Consider the following 24566-nt stretch of genomic DNA (forward strand, 5'->3'; position numbering starts at 1 on the left):
CAGACCTGGGTTCAAATGCTAGTTTCACCATTTATTAGCTGAGTGACTTTACATCTCTATAGATTTTGTTTCTCAAAATGAGAATAATGTATGTCATTAAGATTTTTGTAAAAATTAGGCATCTAGTACAAGATCTATTGTACTAAGAAGTGTTCCTGCTTGCAAGCAACAGAAACTGTAGTTTTGGCTAATTCCCCCCGACATGCAAATAGTTAAGTGACAGAGGTAGGAGGTGAACTCAGATCTCAGGTTCTAGACCTAGAGCTTTTACTGTTATTACACTTGTCCAAAACCTTACCTGGGTGTGGTGCTTTGGAATTTACACTTTCAAATATATAGGAGCATTAAAAAAAACAAAAACAGAAAAACCCCAAACCCATTGTCGTCGAGTCGATTCTGATAGTTTGGGCAAATATCTGGAACTTCGGACACTCAGATTCTAGGTTGGCTATGGGGTGAGGGGGGAGTTATGGGGTGAAGGTGACTTACTGACATTAATTCGCAAGGCTGCATGTTGGTTGCTAAGTGGACGCTGGCACAGTAAGTAATCCCAAATAAACAAAAAACCAAACCCATAAACTCTCGCAAGAACTCAGGCGTTTCTTGCTAGCCTTTCTCAGGACGGGGGCTGGATCGGGCAGGTGGCCTCCCTCTCCTTTCCCCGCCTCCCTCTGGGTCCCTGCCGGCGCCGGCCAGGCACCGGGCTCCGGTGTGGGAGGGTTCGGTCTGTTATCCCTCCCACGCCGGTCTCCCCGCGGCAGGGGCGGGGCTGAGGAACTCCGGCTCGTGATTGGTCGAAGCTCAGGCACGCCCCTTCTCGGCCCACTTCGGCGCGGTGAGAGGTCAGGCAGAGGGCTGTAGGCAGGGGCGACGATGGCGGGACTCTGGGTAGGGGCTGTGTCGTTGGTCGCGACCGGACGGCGTGGTCGGCGGCCGCCGCAGCTGCTGATGCGCAACGCGGCGCTGTGGACGCTGAAGGTGAGGGACGACAGGAACCATGGCGGGCCTGGGCTTCACTTGGCTTCCAGCCCCGCCTCTAGGCGGCCACTGTCCGGGGCTCACCCACGCTCCGCCTTCCCAGTAGGTTCTGGTGCGAGCCTCTGGCCTGGCCGGCGCCGCGCGACCCTCACGTCCCTCCCCGCACGGCCCCGCGGCCCGACCCGGCTTCCGCGTTGTGCTGCGCCGCCCCTCACTCCCGTTCTCACTCCTCGGAGTTGACTGCCGCTGTGACTCCTTTGGCTAATGGAGGGTGAAGGAGCCAAAGGAGGCAGGCAGCTCCGTGCTTTTTGCATACTTGGGAGCGGCTGATGGCAATCTGGCAGTGATGAACTTGTATTTCTCCTGTTCCATTTCTTGGGTTTTGGGCTAGTGGCCTTGTCTTAAGCTTTCCAGGGTGATAGTAAGTGTTCTTGTAGTTTCCATTTTTGTTGAGCCCTTTCCTGCTGCTTTGAAGGGATAATGTAAACAGCAGCTGGAGTAAAATTAGAGTTGTGAGTTTATCTTTTAAAATATTACCTTGATGTGAGTTTTCCGAATAACTTTTACGTTTGAGTTGAAAGCCTGTTTTAATTGTGTTACATCACAGTATACTGCATACTAAATATATCCCCTGAATTTGCTTTTCTTTTCTGTGGAGTGTTTAGCCTGGTTTTTGAACTGGTTCTAAACACATTTCACCAATGCTCTTTATGGCCTAGCATTTCATAGTGGCAGCCTTGATTTCAATGCTGGAGTGTTTGCGTATGGTTTTTTACCACTTTTTCTCTTCAACTTGGAGTCTCTTGTAATTTTTGGGGATAGATTATATATAACAGAGTGTGTTAAGTCACTTGAATAAATTCTTTACAATGAAGGTCAAAACCCATCTGTCAATTGCTTCAGTCTACTTGTTAAACTTCCTTTTTAAAGAGTCCTTTTAAAAAATTGGCACGACTTACTGTCGTTGAACTTTAGAGTTGGAAGATACTTTAGTGTTGCTATGGCCAGTCCTACTCTTGAAAGAGAGGGAAACTGAGGTCCAGGTGAGTATTGATAGAGCTGGAGCTGATCATGGAAATGGAAGTTAGCTGGCACCAGTATTTGCTTAGTGCCACTTTCAGAATGCCCATTCTCACTGTTCTTTTGTGTTTGCTACCTTATTGGCTAGGCCATTTATCAGTGGAGGTTGCAAAACTCTCTTGCATTTACCCAGGAGGCAGCCTAGTGTAGTGGAAAGGCCTGGGCTTTGGAGTCACACAGATGAGGGTTTGTGTGATGTTGGACAGGTTACTTCTTTGGGCCTCAGTTTCTGCCTTTCAGTTACTTTTTTCCACAGATCTTTACTGAATACCTCCTATGTTTCAGCTCTAGGGAATGAATATGGTTTCTGCTTTCTTAGAAATTTTAGTCTAGTAGGGAAAGAGATGATTTAAAAAAAAACCCACACAGATAAGTGTAAAATGCTGTCAGGGGAGAGGTCCTGGTGCTTAAGAAGATAAAATAGAGGAACTTGCCCAAAACAGGACGATTTTGCACTCTTTGTTCCAAATACTGTTTTGATGCTTTGCCTGAGATAATTTATTCCATCTTCACAACAGCCATATGTTTTTGTTGTTAGGTGCCGTCAAGTCAACTCAGAGTCATAGCGAGCCTGTGTACAAAAGAATGAAACATTGCCTGGTCCTGCGCCATCCTCACAATTGTTGTTATGCCTGAGCCCATTGTTGCAGCCACTGGGTCAGTCCATCTTGTTGAGGGTCTTCCTCTTTTTCGCTGTCTGCTTCACCAAGCATAGTGTCCTTCTCCAGGGACTGGGCTCTCCTGATAACGTGTCCAAAATATGTGAGATGAAGTCTCACCATCCTTGCTACAGCCATATGAGGTACCATTATTATAACCCCCATTTACAGATGAGGAAATTGAAGCACAAGGTGGTAATGTGACTTGCTAAAAGCTACAGAGCTAATATGTGTCAGAGCCAGGATTTAGGACTCCAGAACCTGTGCTCTTCATCGTTATACTATAGTGCCTTAGGTAAGGGAATGCTTTCCTTTGGAAGTGAAAATTGAGATAAATTTTGATGGTCCAGTGGGCATTTTCTAGGCACAGAGAGAAGACGGGAGTATTATATGTGAGGTAGCAGCATGTGCAGAGGTCCTGTGGCCCGAGGGAATGGCAAGTTAGAAGAACTGAGAAGTCTGTGAGGCTCTGGTGCTGGAGAGGTAGGCAGGAGTCGGACCACGTGGGTCATTGTAGCTCTGCTACGGGGTTTGGTCTTTAAGAGCAGTGGGAAGCCATTGATGTTGGAGGTGGGAGGGATGACTGATATATTTTAGATTGGAGGAGCTAAGAAAGGATGTAGGAGACCTGCTAGTTGCTTGGATTACAACAGTGGGAAATACTTGTGAGAAATAAAGTAACAGTTCATTGCCTAGCCCAGCAGGTACTACAACTGCTCTTAATTATTGCTGCTGCTGTTATTATTATTACTTTTAGTGTTGTAATTATTTTGTTGGAAGCATATTTATCATTTTGAATAGAGTATTTTGAACATGATTTATCCTTGATGACTCAGGATCATTCACTATTAGAATATAGTGATATGTTTGGGGACTATTGAGATGTGTTAGGCTGTTGGTCCTCTGCTTAATGTCTTTAAATTAAAGGGTTCTGAGTTCAGACATGTGCTTTTTATAGTCTTTGTCTCACATTTATCATATGTCACTTATTTTTGCCATAAACATGACAGCCACTAGCTGCCCTGTTTCTCTCCCTGACTAACTTGCTGCTGGTAAGGGGCTTCTTGTATTAAAACTTTGTTTACATATTGGTGCGAACAACGCAGCTAACCAAAAGGTTGGCCATTCGAGTCCACCCAGAGGCACCTCAGAGAAAGGAGCTTCCGAAAAATCAGTCATTGAAAACCCTGTGGAGCACAGTTCTACTGTGACACACATGAGGTCACTGTAAGTTGGAATTGACTGGTTGGCAACTGGTTTTTACTTTATAATATATAAGCTTTGATGTTTTTCATCAGGGTTTTTTTTTTTTTCCTTTTAATTGTGTTGGCAGAGACTGTATCTTGTCTATTTCTGTGTTCTTAGCACAGTGTTTATGAAATAGGTGCTGAATGTGTGACTGTAGTGATTGGAGTAGAGTTATGTTTGTACCAGCAAAGAATTCCTCCTTGAGGTGGGAAGAATCTCTGAAGTTCACAATAGCTTAAGGGGAACTTCAGCTACTTCTTTACTTGTCTTAGTGTTTCCTTCTGTGAATTTGAAATGTGCTCCACTGAGTCTAGGTTTGAAGTAGAACCTTCTGAAGATTTTAACCTCTCCTACCCTCCTCCAGAGCCTTGGTGGCGTAGTAGTTAAGAGCTACGTGAGCTGCAGCTGCTAACCGAAAGGTCGGCAGTTCAAATCCACCAGCTGCTCCTTGGAAACCCTATAGGGCAGTTCTACTGTGTCTGTCCTGTAGGGTTGCTATGAGTCGGAATCGACTCAGTGGCAACAGGGAAGGTGAACCCTCCCTCCGCCCCCGCAAACTTCTTAGATGGTTGGAAAGCATACACCTAACTCTAGACTCTAGAGAATTCTAACTATTCTTTTAGCCAATTAATGCTGTTGTTTAATTTTAGGGTATGTGTAGAGTTCACTTTTTAGTGCTTGCTTATTTGTTTTGTGTCGTCAGTTTTTTCGACACATTTGGTTTAAATACCTAGTTTTTTCTTCTGTCTACATTTTTTTTTAGTGGGTCTAGGATATTGGTTTTATGATAATTGCTATAATTTATTGAATTCTTGTTTCATATGCTTTTCATATACCATCTCTTATCCATGTAACAACTAGGTTAAAAAAAAAAAACAACAACAGCAGAGTTTTACAGAGGTGGAAACAAAGCTCAGAGCAGTTAAGTAACTTGCTAAAGGACACAGTTGGCTAAGGTAGAATTTGAAGCTTGGGTAATCTGATTTCAAAGCCTTGCTTTTCCAATCACAGATTGTCTCTCCCGTGAGTGACGGTCTCATCGTATGGCGCATTCCCTCATTTGAATGCTTACCTTTTGTTGTTGTTGTTTGGTGCCATGAAGTCGATTTTGACTCATACTGACTGCATGTGACATGCATGCAGAACTGCATTATAGGGTTTTCTTGGCTGTAATCTTCACAGGAGCAGATCACCAGGTCTTTCTCCCATGGAGCCGCTGGATGGATTTGATCCACCAGCTTTAGCAGTTGAGTACTTAACTGTTTTAGTCACTAGGGCTCCTTGCTTACCTTTTATGTTCCTTGAAATTCTTGTTTTTCTTCCCTATTCAGTCAACATGGAAAAAAAGCATACTTGAATGTTTTAAAATTGCCTAGAGGTAAACCTTTCCAACATGCTAATAAATTTCTGACAAATCATTTGGGAGAAAAAATCTAAGATTCTTGGAGAAACCAGTTCCAGTTTCTGGTGTAATCTGGGTAGAAATCTGTGTATTTATGCATCTGCTTTTTGGATTTCATTCTGTTTTCAAGAGCTTTAGAACAGAGGAGTGATCTGTAAAAACTGCTACAGCCCTTTTCTAAATAAGGGGGAAAGATGGGAACATTTTTCATCAAGAGACTGAAGCAGTTGTTTAAGATGATTTCAATTTTTTTTTTTTAAATCTACTTAAGTAGGAGGACAGGAATGAAAAAGGAAATTTGGGAAGGAAAATGTGTTTTTTGGGAGAAACAGTGCTTCATTTTAGATATCTGGAATTTGATGAGTCATGCTGAGGTGTTGGGAGGCAGAGGAGATCAATGGCTGGTTTTTGGGTCAGTGATAAGAGATAAAGTTGGAGTATTATGTGAACTCTGAAGGATATAGTAGATGAGTTAATATTTAATTGGATAAATAATCTTTTAACCCTAAATTAGGAATAGGATGAAGGAAGAAGAGACAGTAGGATTTAGAGGAAAGGCTGGAGAGGAGCTAATATAGTATAGTGTTACCAAATGAATGGAAGAACTTTCAAGAAGTAGTTAGCATTCTTGCATTTGTCCAGAGATCTAGCTATCCATTCAAACAATGTTTATGGAGCATCTACTAAGTACCAGACACTGTGGTAAGCAGTGAGAGACCAAAGAAATTAAAACATTGTCACTCACTGTGTCCTGGGTAAAGAGAGGTCAAGGAGTAAAAAAAAAAAGGTGGAAGAAAGAATTTGATAAGAAGATCTTTGGTGTCTTTAATGAGAATAATCTCAGTATTGTAATAAAGTGTCATATGCAGAAGTATTGCCTTTGTTTTGAAGATAGTCTACAATAATAGAAAGAAAAATATACTTTTTAAAAGTGTATGATTTAAAATAATAGTTTATTTTAAATGCCTAGGTGGTGCAGTGGTTAAGACCTTGGCTGCTAACAAAAAGGTTGGCAGTTATATTATGCCAGTTGACTCAGTTGTCCCCTGAGATTATGGTCCCAAGCCTTCTAACATAGTAAACCAATGCCACAAGTTGTTTAGATAGGTCTAGAAAGCCTCTGTAACTGTGCCCCCATGTGGTTTGTTATTTATGTGGGTATACATTGGTTAAGAGCTCAAACACTTACCAGAAGGTCAGCAGTTCGAATCTACCAGCCACTCCTTGGAAACCCTATGGGGTAGTTCTACTCTGTCCTGTAAGGTCCCTATGAGTCAGAATTGACTTGATGGCAGTGGGTTTGGTTTTTGGTTTTATTGGCATTTAAAAGTAGATTTTATTTTTTAGAGCAGTTTTATAGAAGAATTGTGCAGAAAGTACAGTGAGTTCTCATATATCACCTCTTCCCTGTACACTGTTTCTCCTATTACTAACATCTTGCATTCCTGTGGTATTTGTTACAGTTGCTCCATCAGTATTGATACATTATTAATAACTAAAATTGCCCAATCAGAATTGATACATTATTAGTAACTAAAGTCCATAGTTTACATTAGAGTTCACTCTTTGTGTTGTACAGACCTATGGGTTTTGACAAATGCATCATGCCCTTTGTCTACCATTACAGTATCATACAGAATAGTTTCACTGCCTTGAAAATGCCCTGGGTTCCATCTATTAATCCCGTCTCCCTCCCCCTGAACTCCTGGCAACCTCTGATCCTTTCACTGTCTTTATATACTGTTGCCTCTTCCAGATGTCGTATACTGGACTCATACAGTACGTAGCCTATTCAGACTGGCTTCTTTCACTTAGCAGTATGCACTTAAGGTTCCTCCATGACTTTTCATGGTTTGATAGCTCATTTCTTTTTATTGCTGACTAGTACTCCATTGTATGGATGCACCACAGTCTGTTTATCCCTTCATCTATTGAAGGACATCTTGGTTGCTTCCAGTATTTGGCAATTATGAATAGAGCTGCTGCGAACATTTGTGTGCAGGTTTTTATGTTGCCATATGTTTTTATCTCATTTGGGTAAATACCTAGGCAAGTGATTGCTGGATTGTACGGTAAACCTGTGTTTAGCTTTGTAAGAAACTGTCAGATTGTCTTCCAGAGTGGAAGGGCAGAATGGGGAGCAACTGGTAGTGGGTAATATGTTTCTTTTTGGGGTGATGGAAACGTTCTGGAATTAGATAGTGGTGATTGTTGTGCACAACCTTGTGAATATACAAAAAATCCACTGAATTGTATATTTAAAGGAGTGAATTTTATGATATGTGAATTATGTCTCAATAGAAAAGAATGACTCATAAGCCTAAACTCCCGGGTGTCCTACAGTCTTAAAGATAGAGAAGGCTGAGTCTTGGGAAGAAAAATTCAGACAACAGTTAAAATAACTGTTTTGACTGAAATCATAAAATCCAGAAGGGGGATTGATATTTGTTGGTTTTGGGTGGTGGTGTCTAAAAGGTCTGAAACCACCTTCTCAGAAAGATAGATGATTCTGTGATTACTCAGAATGATGAAGGAGGATGAAAGCTGTATTCACATATGTTATTTAATCTTTAAACCACCTTCAGATGATGCCCATTTTATAGCTGAGGCATAGAGAAGTAACTTGCCCAAGGGCACACAGCAATCAAGTGGTAGATTCAGGATTCAAATGCAGGTCTGATTTCAAAGCCTTTATTGTACCACAGTAACACACCTAGTAGTAAAAAGGAGAAAGTGCAAGTTTATACCTTTTGGGCACAAAAACTAGCTTTGATCTTCATAACAGTCATGGAAAAGAGGGAAACAGTAGGCAGGATAGTTCATCAGGGTAAGCAAACCTTGACCTAGCCTTGAATGTGTAGAATACATTATATACGGGCAACTAGCAGTCCAATACGTAACATCTTTGTTAGTAGTTAAAAAACAAAAACCAAAACCGAAAAACCTGTTGCCGTTGAGTTGATTCCGACTCATAGCAACCCTATAGGACAGAGTGGAACCTGCCCCATAGGGTTTCCAAGAGCCTCTGATGGATTCAAACTGCTGACCTTTTGGTTAGCAGCTGAGCTCTTAACCACTGAGCCGCCAGATCTCCAAAAAAATAAAAGCAGAGCTATTTCCCATGTACTTGGTTGGTATTAATCTGGCACGTTGTGAAAGTTATAGTTGTATAGAACAGTTCTGTGAAGGTGAGGGGGTTGGATTCCCTGGAAGTGGAGCCTGAGAAGGGATTAGTGTGCTTAGGAGAAGGAGTGAAGAAAGCAGGGTAGGGCAGAGGCACAAAGCTAAGCAAGGAGGGGCCCTACCTGGAGACTGCCTTCAGTTTCATTCCAGAGGGAAGCACTAGAGGTTTGCAAAGTGTGGTACCCCAACCAGAAGCAACAGCACCACATGGGAGCTTGTTAGAAATCCAAAGTCAGCAAATCTAGGGGTGGAGCCCAGCTGTCTGTGTTTTGACGAGCTCTCTAGGTGGTTGTGATGCACAGTTAAGTTTGTCCAATAGAAATATAACGCAAGCCACAAATGTAATTAAAAATTTCCTAATACAGTAAAAAAGGGAAAAAGAGGTGAAATTAATTTTAATAATATATTTCATTTAACCCAGTACATTTAAAATATTGTCATTTCAACATAAAATAAATATAAAAATTGCTAACGAAATATTTTAGTTTTTGCTACAGCAACTCTTTAAAATCTGGTGTGTGTTTTACACTTATAGCACATCTGAATTTGGACTAGGCGCATTTCACATGCTCAGCAGCTGCATGCGACTAGTAGCTACTGAAATGGTCACACCTTGAGGCGAAGGGCTCTGCGTTTTGAACCCTGTGTTAGTCAGTTGTCTGTCAGCCGAATGGTTGAGAAAAAATTTCCAGACTAGGAGCAAGTGTGAGCCACTGGTAGGCAGGACAGCAGCTGGGGGATGGTGTGCTGCTCTGTAAAGAGGATCTGGATGGCCATCAGCAACATCTGCTGCAGGTGTGGTGTGAGGATTGGTGGGTCCAGAGCCTGGTGGGATGAGGAAGTGTTAGATGATGTGGAAAGCTTCCTTTGTGGTGCGCTAGCTTAGTATGGAGGCAGAACCCAGAGAATCTTGAGATTTGAGTAATGGATGTGTCCTTTTGACTGTTTCTCTCAAATATTAGGCGTTAGCTTTTATCAGAAGTTTTTGGCAGACAGCTCAAGACTGGGATGGATAGTGAGGTCCCGAAGACTAAGTATTTAATGTCAGTTTGAAAGAAAAGCTATGCTTCAATTAAAAAGCCTGACAACACTAGTACCTTAAGAGAGGACATTTCCTCAGAAGGTCAGTGTGGATCTGTTTAAATGCTGAAATAAGTAATCGATTGATGCTTCCAACTCCATATCATGCCACATGGGAGAGAGGGCCTTAGCCTGGACATTCATGAGTTTAATTATTAACTGATGTTTACTTTTACTTTAGTAAGGCCATATTATGGCTCCAGTGCCCCACAATTTTTTTTTGTTGTTGTTGCATAATATTACGATTCTTTATTTTGTTTCCGTTGTATTTCTGACTTCATTCGATAACATATTAGTGTTATCTTTATGAGATGGGGTGTGTGTGTTACTTTCCTTGAGTATTCTTTTTTTAAATAATAATATTTTATTGTGTTTTCAGTAAAAGTTTATACAGCAAATTAGGTTTCCATTTAATAGTTTTCATACACATTGTTCCATGGCATTGGTTACAGTTTTTACAATGTGTCAGCATTCTTATTATTTCCATTCTATTTGTTGTTTCCATTGATCTAGCTTCTCTTCCCCTCCTTGCCTTCTCATCTTTGCTTTTGGGTAAGTGTTGACTATTTGATCTCATATAGTTGATTATTTAAGGAAGCACGTTACTAACGGGTAATATTATCTATTTTATAAGCCAATCTATTATTTGGCTGAAAGGTGACCTACAGAACTAGCTTCAAATCCAAGTTCAAGGTTATTTAAGGGTGATAGTCTTGGGGGTTCCTCTAGCCTCTATTGGTCTAGTAGGTCTGGCCTTTTTTAGGAATTTGAGTTTTGTTCTACATTTTTCTCCCATTCTATCCGGGACCTTCTTTTGTGTCTCTGGTCAGAATGGTTGGTAGTGGTAGCTGGGCACCATCTAGTTCTTCTGGTCTCAGGTTAGAGGAGGCTGTGGTTCGTGTGGGCTACTAGTCCCGTGGACTAGTTTATTGTTTGAGCCTTTGAGTTCCTTTGTTCTTTTTGGCTCCATATGAGTAGAGACCAATAGTTGTATCTTAGATAGCCGCTTGCACGCTTTTAAGACTCCAGATGCTACTCACCAATCTAGGATGTAGAACATTATCTTTGTGAACTATGTTATGCCAGTTGACTCAGTTGTCCTCTGAGACTGTGGTCCCAGGCCTTCTAACCTAGTAAACCAATGCCATGAGTTGTTTAGATATGCCTAGAAAGCCTCTGTAACTGTGTCCCGTATGTTTGTTATTTATGTGGGTATACAGGGGTTAAGAGCTTGGACACTAACCAAAAGGTCAGCAGTTTAAATCCACCAGCCACTCCTTGGAAACTCTATGGAGTAGTTCTGTTCTGTCCTGTAGGGTCTCTATGAGTCGGAATCGACTCGACGGCAATGGGTTTTTTTGTTTGTTGGTTTATATGCGGTACACACAAATGTGTATACACATGACAGATACACCTATACATGCATGAGCATTTACTAACGTATGCCTTTCTATACACACAATGCATCCATAACTACCCATATAACCACACACGTATTTTTGGTTGTTTTTACTGTGGTTGCACAATTTTGATCAGTTTCTTCCTCTGGTAATGAATTAACCTGTTAGTAGTATTGTTTTAGTACTATTCATCTCAGTGTCACTGTGAATATGTTGAGGACCATAGTTTTGGTTGTGGCAGAACTAATTTTAAATTTTTCTTTGAAATAATTGACAAGTGGGTTTATCGTCTTGGCTGCCACTTGAGGCCACTTCTAGAATGTGAAAAGTGGGTTCCATTTTAGCTTATGAAAGAATGTTTCCCTGTTTGCGTGGCTGGAAGAATGCATTTAGATTGTCTAAAAGCTGTACCATTATCCCCTCCACTTTTGGTTAACAGTTGTATGATTACTATAATGTATGTAAGACTGTGCTAGGCATTTCACTCATTCTCATTTAATCCTCATAACATGCCTTATGTCCTAGATAAGTATTGTTATTTATCCCCATTTTACATATGAGGAAATTTCCTATGCACCTAAGAAAGAATCAGGATTCAAACCCAGGTCAGAGTTTGTTCCAGTCTTGCCAGAGCTCTTAATTATTGCATGACTGCTGTCATGGTAGCTCCAGATCATTCTGGTATAATTCTAAGAAGGGGGCAGTTGCATAATTGTGTAATACCTGGGTACTTTATAAAGTTTATAAGGACTCATTTGATCCTTTTAACAACTCTGTAGGAAAACAGGGGAGGTGTCATCACCTACACTTCATAGATGGAAACAGGCCCAGAGAAGTGATGTGCTCAATGTCACAAAGCTATGAAGCAGTGGAGCTAAGGCCTGACCTAGGCCTTGTAACTCTGAAGGTCGTGCTAATTCCCATGTACCCTGCTGTTTGCAGGTATTTCTTTTCTAAGTGTGGAAAATATGGGAAATCTTTTTTCTTGCAGAAGGGAACCAGTTGCAGTGTGTTATTGGGAAGTCATTTTGCATTGCCTGACCTTTTTCTTTTTCGTTGTGATAAACTTTAAAGTCTTTACAGAGTTGATTAAAGTTTTCCTAGACCTCTTTGCTAGCAAGTATATTCCCCCATTGCAGTCGAGTCGATTCGATTCCGACTCATAGCGACCCTATGGAACAAAGTAGAACTGCCCCATAGGGTTTCCAAGGAGCGCCTGGTGGATTCTAACTGCCGACCTTTTGGTTAGCAGCTATATTGCGCCATAGCTCTTAACCACTGCGCCACCAGGGCTCAGTCCAGGAAGGTCCACCATGAGCAAGTAGGAACAGAACTTTTATGGGGCTGAGCCCAAACCAGTTCAGACTCCCTGTGGGAATGGCCCACACCCTTGTTTTTCCATGGTAGTTTTTCTATTTCTGTAGAAAGTATACAATTTCTGCTTCTGGTTGCTAGCTAACCAGGGGCATCCATATTTTTAAAAACTTTGAGCTACATTATCACAAATTCATATGTGTACCGGCTGTATGCTTTCTTTTTTGATGTTGTATTTATTGTTAGGTGCTTTTGAGTTAGTTCCGACTCACAGTGACACTATGTGCAACAGAACCAAACACTGCCCAGTTCTGCGCCATCCTCGCAGTCCTTGCTGTATTTGAGCCCATTGTTGCAGCCACTGTGTCAGTCCATCTCGTTGAGGATCTTTCTCTTTTTTGCTGACCCTCTGCTTTACCAAGCATGATGTCCTTCTCTGGGGACTGGTCCCTCCTGATAACATGTCTAAAGTGAGATGAAATCTCGCCATCCTTGCTTCTAAGGAGCATTCTGGCTGTACTTCTTCCAGGATAGATTTGTTCATTCTTGTGGCAGTCCATGGTGTGTTCAGTATTCTTCACCAGTACCATAACTCAGGGGCATCAGCTGTTCTTCCGTCTTCCTCATTCATTGTGCAGCTTTCGCATGCGTATGAGGTGATTGAAAACACCAGGGCGTGGGTCAGGTGCGCTTTAGTCCTCATGTTGACAGCTTTGCTTTTTAACACTTCAAAGAGGTTTTTTTGCGGCAGATCTTTTTTTGATAATGATTGTAAAATGGTTATATCTTTAGAACTAAGTATTTTTAAAAAGTATTTCAAGAAACAATTTAATTGATTAGGTGTAGTGCAGTTTTCTCCTATATTTTCACCAGATGTTAAGAACTGTGGTAGACTTTATTTAGTTATAAGAAATATATGGTATAGACAGTATTAATTCGAGCTTTATGTTACTGTTAGTTTCATGAAAGTAAATTTAGAGTCAGCTGGCCTAAGTAAACGTTCTGTAGACCTTGGCCACTTAGTTAGAAATTCCAGAATACTCCTGGGGTAGAAACTTATCTCTTCAGTTGGGCCAACTATAGCTTAGTTTGTTTTTCATGAGCCCATCTAATGAGATAGAGTCCATATGTCCTGAGGTTTTTATTCCAAAAGTTATCCTAGGAACTTAACGCGTATTTTTTCAAGTTCTATAGAATTAACTCTATTTCCTCCAAATAGTTCTACATTTTTTGTTGTTGTTAAGCTCAGAGCAGTCAGCAATAAGTGAGAAGTGTGTTACTATCTTCTTGGGCCATGTATTCAGTGTGTCTAGATTAACTGCATATTCTTAAATAAATCCTCAGAGCTCTTACGCATGTGTTAGATGCTCATAAGTAAACTCTTGCTTTTAGGATGATAATGTTTTAGGTTAGTAACCCACCTAAAACAATCAGCTTGTCATTCTGTGGTGCCTTGCATGTTGCTGTGATGCTGGAAGCTATGCCACTAATATTTCAAATACCAGCAGGGTCACCCCTGCTAGACAGGTTTCAGTGCAGCTTCCAGATTAAGACAGTCGGAAGAAAGGCCTGGTGATCTACTTCTGAGAATTAGCCAGTGAAAACCTTATGGATCACAAGAGAACATTGTCTGACTTGCTTGCTGGAAGAGGACCTTATGTTTGGTAAAGCAGAGGGCTAGAGAGGGCGAGGGTGACCTTTGATAAACTGGATTGGTACAACAGCTTCAGTGATGGATTTGGCACATGCCAGTGATCATGAGGACTGGGCAACATTTTGTTCTGTGGTACATTAGGTTACTGTGAGTTGGAGTCGACTTGACAGCAGCTACCTGTCTGTCTGCCTTCCTACCTAGGTTCGTAACGGACTTTAGAGTAAAGTCATTTAAGCTTTCATTTTTTTTGGCAGAGAGCAGAGGGATTATTGAGTTGATGGCGACTCAGGGCGACCCTATGTGTGACCCCATGTCTTACAGAGGAGAACTGAGCTCCATAGGGTTTTCTTGGCTGTAATCTTTATGGAAGTAGATCGTCAGGCCTTTCTTCTGTGGTGCTGCTGGGTAGGTTTGAACTGCCAACCTTTCAGTTAGATGATGAGCGCAAACCGTTTGTGCCACCCAGGGACAGAGCTGAATTAGAGTACCTAAAATGTCTGGCCTGGATTATGTTTGGTCTTTTGACTCAACATTTGGTTTCTGCTCTCAGGAATCAGTTATACCCTTTATTTGTTGGTGATTGTTGTTGCCTTTTGTAAAAGATTATGCTGATATGTTCCTGCAGTGGACCCTTATGGACTTTAAAATCTTAGGGAGAATTTTTTTTTTTTTTTAATTGTACTTCAGGTGATGGTTTCCAGAACAAATAGTTTCTCATTAAACAGTCAGTACACATATTGTTTTATGACATTGGTTAACAACCCCACGACAGGTCAACCCTCTCCCCGTCTGGGCCCTTGGTTCCCTGTCACCAGATTTCCTGTCCCCTACTGCCTTCTAGTCCTTGTCCCTGGACTGCGGTGCCTCATTAGTCCTGTTTGGTTTTATGGGGCTGTCCAATCCCCGGCTGAACGGTGAGCCTCAGAAGTGACTTCACCACTGAGCTAAAAGGGTGTCTGGGGGCCATACCCTCGGGGTTTCTCCAGTCTCTTTAAGGCCAGTAAATCTGGTCTTTTGTGTGTGTGTGTTAGAATTTTGTTCTACATCCTTCTCCAGCTCTGTCCAGAACCCTCTATTGTGATCCTGATCAGAGCAGTTGGTGGTAGCCGGGCACCATCTAACTGTGCTGGACTCAGTCTGGTGGAGGCTGTGGTAGCTGTGGTCCATTAGTCCTTTGGACTAATCTTTTCCTTGTATCCAGTTCTCTTCATTCTTAGAATTTTTTAAAATATAAAATATTTTTTGTTCCATTTTATTAGATTGATAAAAAGCTGGTGTATGCTATTGACTTTATTATGTAAATATCCTAGTGCAACTTTGCAGTGGAATGATTTTGAGAAGTTCCCAGGTAGCTTTTGCTTTTCTCCTTTCTCCCTAGAGTTTGTTTTCTGCCCTAACTGAGTCTATAAACACAATGCATGGTTTTTGGTGGAAGGAGTTTGACCTTTATTTTACTAAGTTTGCTGAGAGAGTAAAGTTGCTAAATTATAGCTGTTGTGCTTAAGGCAGTAGAAGATGGAATTTTCAGTTGAACACATAAACAGTGATGAGACCCTCTTGGTAAATTGTCATTTTTTAAAATCCCAAATCATATCTTTGTGTTAATGTGAGAAGTGTCACTGTTTTTATTACTTCAAAATGAAAAAACAAAACAAAATAACAAAAAAAAACCACTTTAGAATGTTTTAAATCTTGTTATCATTACAGCCTAGTCCTTTGACCTTTGAAAAATTAAAGACCTGGAGAGCCAATTTTTCACTTATAAAATTGGGGATAATATTCTTTAATTCGCAGAGATGCTTGAAGGAATATATGAGAGGTAGTTTTGCTCTTTACTAGGGACACAATAATAAAGTTAAATTTTCCCCCATTCTCAGTTCATTGTTCTTCTGTCTTTTACTTGACAGTGTAAAATAAAATGACGTTATGCGTTTGTCAAAACCCATAAGACTAGAGTACAAATTTTGAACAATGACAGTATTTTTTTTTTTTTAAATTAAACAGTATCTTTCATACCTATTATCTTCACTTTGGTATGAAGATTATACTTTGTAATTTGGAGCTTGAGCATTTTAAAAAATAATTATCTAAATCTCTGAGTTCATTTTAAAATGTTAATATAAAAGCATTTTCCTTCTTACTTCAGTTGTTATTCTCTTAAAACTTTCCAAAAGGTAGTTGCTGTCTTTTGCTGATCCGTTTCAGCCTTGTTTTCATGTTTTGGCTTAGCTTTATCAGTATCTGTTGGATAAATTGTTCTCTTGAACCTTGGCTTTACATTTTTTTTTCATTTTAATAGACTTTTTTTTTTTTTAGAGCAGTTTTAGGTTTATAGAAAACTGTGCAGAAAGTACAGAGTTCCTGTATATCCTCCTCCCCCTGTGCAGTTTTTCCCGTTAACATCTTGCATTCTGTGGTACATTTGTTGCAATTGATGAACCAGTATTGATACATTATTATTTACTAAAGTCCATAGTTTACATTAGGGTTCAAAATTTGTATTCTAGTCTTACGGGTTTTGACGAATAACTGTTACAGTATCATACAGAATAGTTTCACTGCCCTAAAAATGCCCTGTGCTCCATCTGTTCATCCCTCCTCCCTCCCCCCTGAGCCCCTATCAGCCACTGATCTTTCACTGTCTCTGTAGCTTTGCCTTTTACAGGATGTCATATAGTTGGCATCATGCAGCTTTTTCAGGCTGGCTTTCACTTAGAAATATGTGCTTATGGATTCCCCATGACTCTTCATGGCTTGGGGATGCGTGTCTTTCTTTTCTTTTTCTTGCCAATTCAGCTTTTAACAGGTGTACAACTTATTAACAGCGGTTACAATAGTCGGCTGTGCAACCCTATCCTTAATCAATATGATTTTTCCATCGCTGTTTAACCCCCATTTCCCCCTCCCCCCCATCCCTGGTAACCACTAAGAAACTTTTTTTGCTTTTTCTTGTCTTTTTATGTAAGTGAGCTCATACAATATTTGTCCTTTTCTGATTGAATTATTTCACTCAGCATAATGTCTTCAAGCTCCATCCATGTTGTAGCATATGTTTTCTTATTGTTGAATTTTAAGAGTTCTTTGTATATTTTATGGAGCCCTGGTGGTGCTGTGGTTAAGAGCGCAGGTGCTAACCAAAAGATTGGCAGTTTGAATCCACCAGCCGCTCCTTGGAAACTCTGTGGGGCAGTTCTTTGTCCTGTAGGGTCACTGTGAGTTGGAATTGACTCAGTGGGAATGGGTTTGGTTTTGGTTGTGTGTTTGTATATTTTAGATATATGTCCTTTATTGCTATGTGTTTTGCAAATATTTTCTCGCAGTCTGTGGCTTTTCTTTTTGTAATTTTTATTAGTGATTTTTCTTAATGTTTCAAAGCCTCAAGATACACTTTCTCCACAAAAATTTATACTAATGAGTTAGGAATGAACTCAATTATCAGTATTACTTTTTCATTTTTATCAGCAAACCAGTTTAGTACCAGAAAAGGTAAAATGAGAAATCCTGTTGAAGACATCAGCAAATAAAAATAAAAATTTTGTTACTTTTTGGTCACTTTTAAAGTGAAAGCTCCTTGAAGGCCGAGACTCTTGTTTTGTGTTCTATAAAGCTCTCTGTGGTATGTGACATTTTTGACCCTAGTATATGAGTCTGCATGACCAGAAAGACCTCTCTTCAAATTTTACTTGGTATGTTGACTCTTATTGTTATACTTCTCTGGAAATTGTTTTGATGCTTTTAATTTCTCTTGTGTGCCAAGGTGACTTGTCTGTAGTGGTGATTTATCTTCCACAATTATGACATATTCCTTAGAACTACAGGTATTGATTGGTAAAATATTTTAAATAGAAGTAAACTGAATAAAGTACCCTGATGTGGTGCAGTGAATTACTTAATATGGTCCTTATAGCCATAGTATTTGTGACTCCCACACAATTATTCGGTGGGACTATGCAAATGAGTGCTTATAGCCCACCAAGGGGATTGGATAGCTTGCTAACAATGCAAATAAGGTGCATGGCACCCTTGTGGGGGGTGGGAACATGCAAATAAGGTATATGGAACTCTAATGAGGGGATTGGTCAGTTTTGCCTCCTGCTAGGCTTAAAATGAACCATCCCAGAGGTGGACAGGGGGTACTTCACTACTACCAAGAGGGAAGAGTCAGGAGCAAAGCACGTCTTTTGGATCCAGGATCTCTGCACTGAGAACCTGCTAGACCCAGGGAACAGAGAGCTGTAATACCAGAGATGGCGGAAGATGGCGAGAAGTGGCGGCAAACGTGGCAGAGAACTGTTAGCAGTAGAACCAGGAGACCGGCAGGAGATGGCCCAGTAGATTTCCCAGCCCACAGAGTGAGAAATCTGAGTGCCTTCAGGCAGGAGGCTTGCTGGCAGAGTGGGATGCATCCAGGCACTTGGCAGAGCTAGGCTTATTGACCCACGGAGCAAGAGAGCTATGTGCCTTCGGTCAGGAGGCTTACTGGTGGAGTAGGGTGTCTCTCGGTACTTATCGGTAGAGCTGAGGAGCTTTGTAACACTTGCCCAAGCAGGGCAGAGACTGGGCCGGCCTGAGAGGGCCGAGAGGCTGAGGACCGAGAGAGGCCTGCCTGTGGGCATGGCCGAGAAGCTGTCTTGACTGAAGAACTGTATCCTGAGTTGTTTCTGATCCTGAACTGTAACCTGTTGTCTGATAAGCCCCATAATCGTCAGAATTGTCTGTGAGTTCTGTGTGGCTGTTGCAACGGATTATCGCACCTAGCAGAGAAGTAGAGAGTGCTGTGAGAAGGATGGTAAAAAGGTTGGGGACGGAGGTATGTTTGATCTCTAATTCATAGCAATCAGCCTTGGGCTGCTGATGCTGATTCGTGATTCTTTTTCCCCTTGTGAGGTTAGATGAAGAGGTCTGATGCTGCGGCCATGCCATTTTTACACTTAAAGAAACATTTTTAAAAGTCCATTTAAGTTTCTGTAATTTATTTTCCCTTTTTTTTTTTTGTAGCATGTTCTACACTATTCAAGATTGTGCTTAATGGTACGCCGTAGTCTCTCTTCAGTGGGATATGATCATAATGAAAAAGTAAGTATTTAAAAATACTCTCAACTGCTAATTCATAATGGTTTTACTTTCTCTCTCCACACTGTGTTCAGTGAACAGATTAAATTTTATTAATGCTGTGTAATCATTTATTGCTCTAGCGTCATAGGTTTCATAAGTGTTCAATCTGTTTTTTTTCTTTGTGGGTCAAAACTTGAGTCTATTTAATTTTGTATTTGTATCTATAACAAATATTGAATAAATTTTCAGACCCACCCAGAATGCAAACAGGCCTGGCAATCTGCTTCTGAAGTCATAGCTTTAAAAACCCAAGGAGTAGTTCTACTCTGCACACATGGGGTCATCAAAAGTTGTAATCGACTCTATGACAGCTAAAAACAACAAGAACAACAATCTAACAACAAGCAGAAATTGAATAAATTTACTCGTGTTGTCTTTGCTTTTAGCAGTGTAACCAATGAAACATTCTTTCTGAAAGACTTGACAGTTGGGAGATTTGGATTAAACTATTGAGTCTATTGAATTTTTCTTTCACTTACATGCATGTTTCATTTAGTATGCATATTGTAAATTTTGGGACAAGGGAGTTCTAATTAAAATCCTAGTATATGATAACGTTTGAGCCTTGGAAAAGAGAAAAAGGGACTAGAAATGAAGATACAACATGGTTTAGTGGCAGTGAAGGCATGACAAGGCAGCAGAAGAGTTTTGGTTAAGTTGAATGTCATGAAAGTAGAGCCAGTATGACTGTTTGAAAAGGAAATCGCTAGATATCTTTGAAGTCATCTGCTGAAGTACACAAAAATGATCAAAAGGCTTGGAGGAAGAAGGGGTCTGGATCAGTGCAGTTCAGTAGAACTATAATGTAAGAGACAAATGTTAGGCAAATGCAATTTTAAATTTTCTAATAGCCATATTGAGACCCTGGTGGCACAGTGGTTAAAAGTGTTCTACTGCTAACTGAAAGGTCAGTGGTTTGAATCCACCAGCCGCTCCTTGGAAACCCAATGGGGGCAGTTCAGTAGTCCTATAGGGTTGCTATGAATTGGAATCCACTCAATGGCAACAGGTTTGTTTTTTTTTTAATAGCCATATTAAAAAAAAAAAAAGGTGACATTATTATCATTTTTGTTATTGAGAATATACATGGTAGAACAGACACTAATTCAACGGTTTCTACATGTGCAATTCAGTGACATTGTTTACATGCTTTCCATTCTGGTTGTACTATTTCCAGTAGTCTACTTTCCCTCCCCCCTTACCTTCTCATCTTTGCTTTAGAGTAATTTTTGACCATTTGGTCTCCAATAGATGATTTTTCTTAAAGAAACTCATTACTCTTTATTTTATGAGCCAATCTGTTATTTCTCTAAAAGTTGACCTCAAGGGATAGTTTTGGTTTAAGATTTAAAGCGTGTCTCAGGGTGATAGTCTCAGAAAGTCCTCTAGTCTCAACTGGTTCAGTTAAGTCTGGACTTTTCAAGAATTTGAGTTTTGTTCCACGTTCTTTTCCCATTCTTTCAGGATCTATCTGTTGTGACCCTGATCAGAATGGTGGGTATTGGTAGCTGGGTACCATCTAGTTTTTCTGGTCTCAGGGTAGATGAGGCCGTGGTTCATGTAGCTTACTAGTTGTGTAGACTACTTTCTTCTCTGAGTCTTTGATCTTCTTCTTTCTCTTTTGTTCTGATGAGTAGAGAGCAATATTTGTATCTTAGATGGCTGCTCACAAGCTTTTAAGTCCCCAAACACTACTCAACTCACCACACTGGGATGTAGAACATACACTTCATGAGCTACATTATGCCAGTTAACTGAGTTGTCCCACGAGACTATAGTCCTAAGCCTTCAAACGCAGATCAATCTTGCAAGGTATTTGGTTATATCTAAGAAGTATCCCTAACTGTGTCCCTATGTGGTTTATTATATATATGAGTATACATGCATGCACACACATACCCGTATGTACATATGCCTATAGATACATCTATCTGCACACATATGTACACACATATTCATACCCATACACATATATGCCTATGTATGTATTTGTGTAACCACACACATATTTTTTGGTTGTTGTTGCAAAATTATATTTGTCATATCCTTTACCTAAAATGCCCTTTTCTCTTGTGCATTTCTTAGTGACATCATTTACTTTGTTAAGCTGTGTACACTTCACCCACGTTTAATGCTACCTTTTCCATCACCAAAAATAACAAGTGTCTACTATCTCGAGAGTGCTTCCCCCTTTCCCCCCTCCCCCCCATCCCTGATAACCACCAGTGAGCTCTGGTCTTTGTATATATGTCCATTCTTGTCTTCTTATAAAAGTGCGATCATTCAATATTTGTCCTTTTGTGATTGACGTTTTTTGTCTTTTCATTCTTTACTGTTAAGAGATAACATCTAGGCTTGATCCCTAAAGGGAGTAGTCCTGCATTCAGCCACTGGTCTGGAGGATTCTTTCTTTAAAATGTCTTTCATAGTTTTGGTGAACGTATACACAGCAAAACAGGTTCCCATCCAACAATTTCTACACATAATGTTCAGTGACATTGGTTACATTCTTCAGACCGTGTCAGCAGTCTCATTATTTTCATTCTAGTTGTTCCATTCCCATTAAGCTAGTCTCACTGCTGCTGCCCCTCCCTCTCGACCCCCGTCCATCCTCTTTAGAGTAACTGTTGTCCGTTTGGTGTCATGTAGATACTTTTTAAGAGTGCAGTACTCAAGGGCGACATTCTTTACTTTTTGAGATAATCTGCTATTTCTTTAAAAGGTGACTTCAGGGGATAGCTTTGGTTCAAGGTTTAAAGGGTATGTCAGGGCAGTAGTCTTCCTCCGGTCTCAACGGGTCCAGTAAGTCTGGATTCTTTGAGAATTTGAAGTTCTGATTCACATTTTTCTCCCTTTTGATTTGGAACCATCTGTTGTGATGGTCTGGAGGATTCTTGACGGCTTGAGTCTGACAGTATGATTAGCCAGATCAGAACAATGATACATTTGCCTTAGGTGACTTAGGTGACTCTCCCATGCAGACTGTTGGAACATTAAAGTACAGGAAGTTTGAGATGCCGCTGAACTTATTGAGCAGGTTTTAAAACTCTTTATGTCTGTTTGTTAATAAATGTTTACATGTTTAGCAGAATTTGATCTGAGACTTGGCTTTTGTTACAACTGCGTAGTGAGGTTACCGGAGTAGCTGTCACCTACCACTTTGTGGCTACTGATATTTACCAGAAATAACCGAATAGGTGTGCATAACCGTCTTGGTTTAGGACGTTCAGAGAGAGCACTTCCCTTGGAACTCCCTAAAAAAAAAACCCAAACCTGTTGCCAGCTAATAGTGACCCTGTAGGACAGAGTAGAACTGCCCCCTAGTGTTGCCAAGGAGCAGCTAGTGGATTTGAACTGCCGACCTTTTGGTTAGCAGATGAGCTCTTAACCACTACGCCACCAGGGCTCCTGGAACTAAGCAGGTACATATTTTCTTGTAAATATCTTTGTAATCAAATCTGCTGCCTGCTAACTTTGTCATCTCCTTTGCTGTGCCATTGCCTAATGTAATAGTGGAGAAACTATAGCTTCCCTAGTCGGTGATGGATACTTTTCTGCACTTACTGGTAGTACGAGTGCATGGTCAAACCCAGTTGGTAGGCTTACCCTTCACATCAGGGCTGCATTTAATTTTACCGTACTACTGCTAGGGATTTGTGCTGTCCTTGTCGTCATTCATTAAGTATTGTATTAGTTTGTTTATTGTTGCTGTCTTAAGTGCAAGTAGGCCTGGTCCTTGGTAATACACCTTGTTAAATAAATTGATTCTTACCTGACCCTATAATGGGCCACATAGTTATCAGTGACTCACATCAGGTCAGAATTAAACAGAAGAAGTTTAGTTATTAATAAAAATACTGTTTTTTAACTTAAGTTTTAGCAAGTCAACTGTATGTTCATGGGACTAGGGAAGATTTAACTTAGTGGTAATTGTTTGGAAAAAGGCCAGGAAGTTTCAGTAGGCCTCAGGTTAGTACGAGCCAGTAGAGTACTATGGCCTGCCTACCATCACAAATGTGATCTTAAGTAGCGTTAATAATACAGCGTTTAGAGCTTCAGACCATTATACTCCATCATGTCACGTCATGCTAGAAGCTTTTTTTTTGGTGTGGGCAGTATAGTGTGGTTCAGAGATGTGCTCTGACATGAATATCTGGGTGAATTTAGGCTTAGTTACCAAGTGCTGCTGTAGCAGAAATACCACAAGTGGGTGCCTTTAAAGAACAGAAATTTATTTTCTCACAATTCAGAAGAGTAGAAGTCTGAATTCAGGGGATGGCTCTAGGGGGATGTCCTTCCTTGTCTCCTTCAGCTTCTAGTAGCTGCCAGCAATCCTCGGTGTTCCTGTGCTTGTAGATGCATCTGTCTCCTTCATCTGTCTTCCTCTTCCCTCTGTGTGCGTCTCTGCATGTCTTTGTCTGCTCTTGTTATAACTCAGAAGTGATTAGGTTTTGGATCTACCCTACACCGATATGACCTCATTAATACAACAAAGAAAACCCCCTATTTCCAAACAGCATCACGTTTACAGGTACAGGGGTTAGGATTTCAACAGATATTTTTGGGTGGACAGAGTTCAATCCATAAATCACTAGTTAACTTTGTGACTGAGGCAAGTGATTTGTTCTCACCAAGCCTCAATTTTCTCATTTGTAAAATGAGAAATATTAATATTAATAACTAGAACTGGGCCTCAAAGGACTATTCTGAGGATGAAATGAGGTAATGCGTAGAAAGGATTTGGCACAGTATCTGGCATATACAAAACATGTGCCCTAAATGTCAGCTGCTTAATATTATTCTTAACAACTCAATTGTCATATTAGGAAACTGAGACTCAAAACACACAGATAGTAAGATAAGCTGGATGTAAACTCAAGGCTGTCTCCCAGTGCTTGTGTTCTTGACCACTGTGCTATCCCTTTTTCTTCAAGTGTTCAGTGAGTGACCCAGAGCCTGTGGAGTTCTGCAGTCATTCCTTCAACAAGTAATAAGTGGAAAGGACCAGCTAAGCCCTTCTCTTAGTCTCGGAATGGGGTGAAATCAGGTTAGAATTGTGGCCTCCATGGTTTTAGACCCCAAATATGAAGATCTAAACATAGGGAAGGGAACAAAAGGAGAGAGAGAGAGATAATAGATTAAAAGAAAAATAACAACAAAAAAAAAATCCACCACGCACTATATTAGGCAGACCGACCTACCTCAGAGAGTAGCTGTTTTTTTCCTCCTACATGTAAGATTGATTGACATTGATTACATTCTTCATGTTGGACAACCATTTTCCTTTTTGTGTGTGTTTGCATTTTATTTTATTGTACTTTAGATGAAGATTTACAGAGCAAACTAGTTTCTCATTAAACAATTAATACACATATTGTTTTGTGACGTTGGTTGCCAATCCCATAATATGTCAACACTCTCCCCTTCTCGACCTTGGGTTCCCCATTACCAGC

At 40.5% G+C, this 24566-nt stretch overlaps 1 protein-coding gene across 1 annotated transcript in view; it reads left to right on the plus strand.

The window, feature by feature from the left end:
• The first annotated feature begins 781 nt into the window (after positions 1–781).
• The window catches only part of PCCA (propionyl-CoA carboxylase subunit alpha), a 472769-nt gene continuing 448984 nt past the window's right edge, over positions 782–24566 (plus strand). Inside the window, exons 1-2 of the mRNA XM_004384162.1 lie at positions 782–978; positions 18997–19074. Coding sequence (XP_004384219.1) covers positions 874–978; positions 18997–19074 — 183 coding nt within the window. The 5' untranslated portion in view covers positions 782–873. The remainder of the gene's footprint in view (positions 979–18996; positions 19075–24566) is intronic.

Source organism: Trichechus manatus, unplaced genomic scaffold (genome assembly GCF_000243295.1).
Source record: "Trichechus manatus latirostris isolate Lorelei unplaced genomic scaffold, TriManLat1.0 scaffold00118, whole genome shotgun sequence".
NCBI lineage: Eukaryota > Metazoa > Chordata > Mammalia > Sirenia > Trichechidae > Trichechus > Trichechus manatus.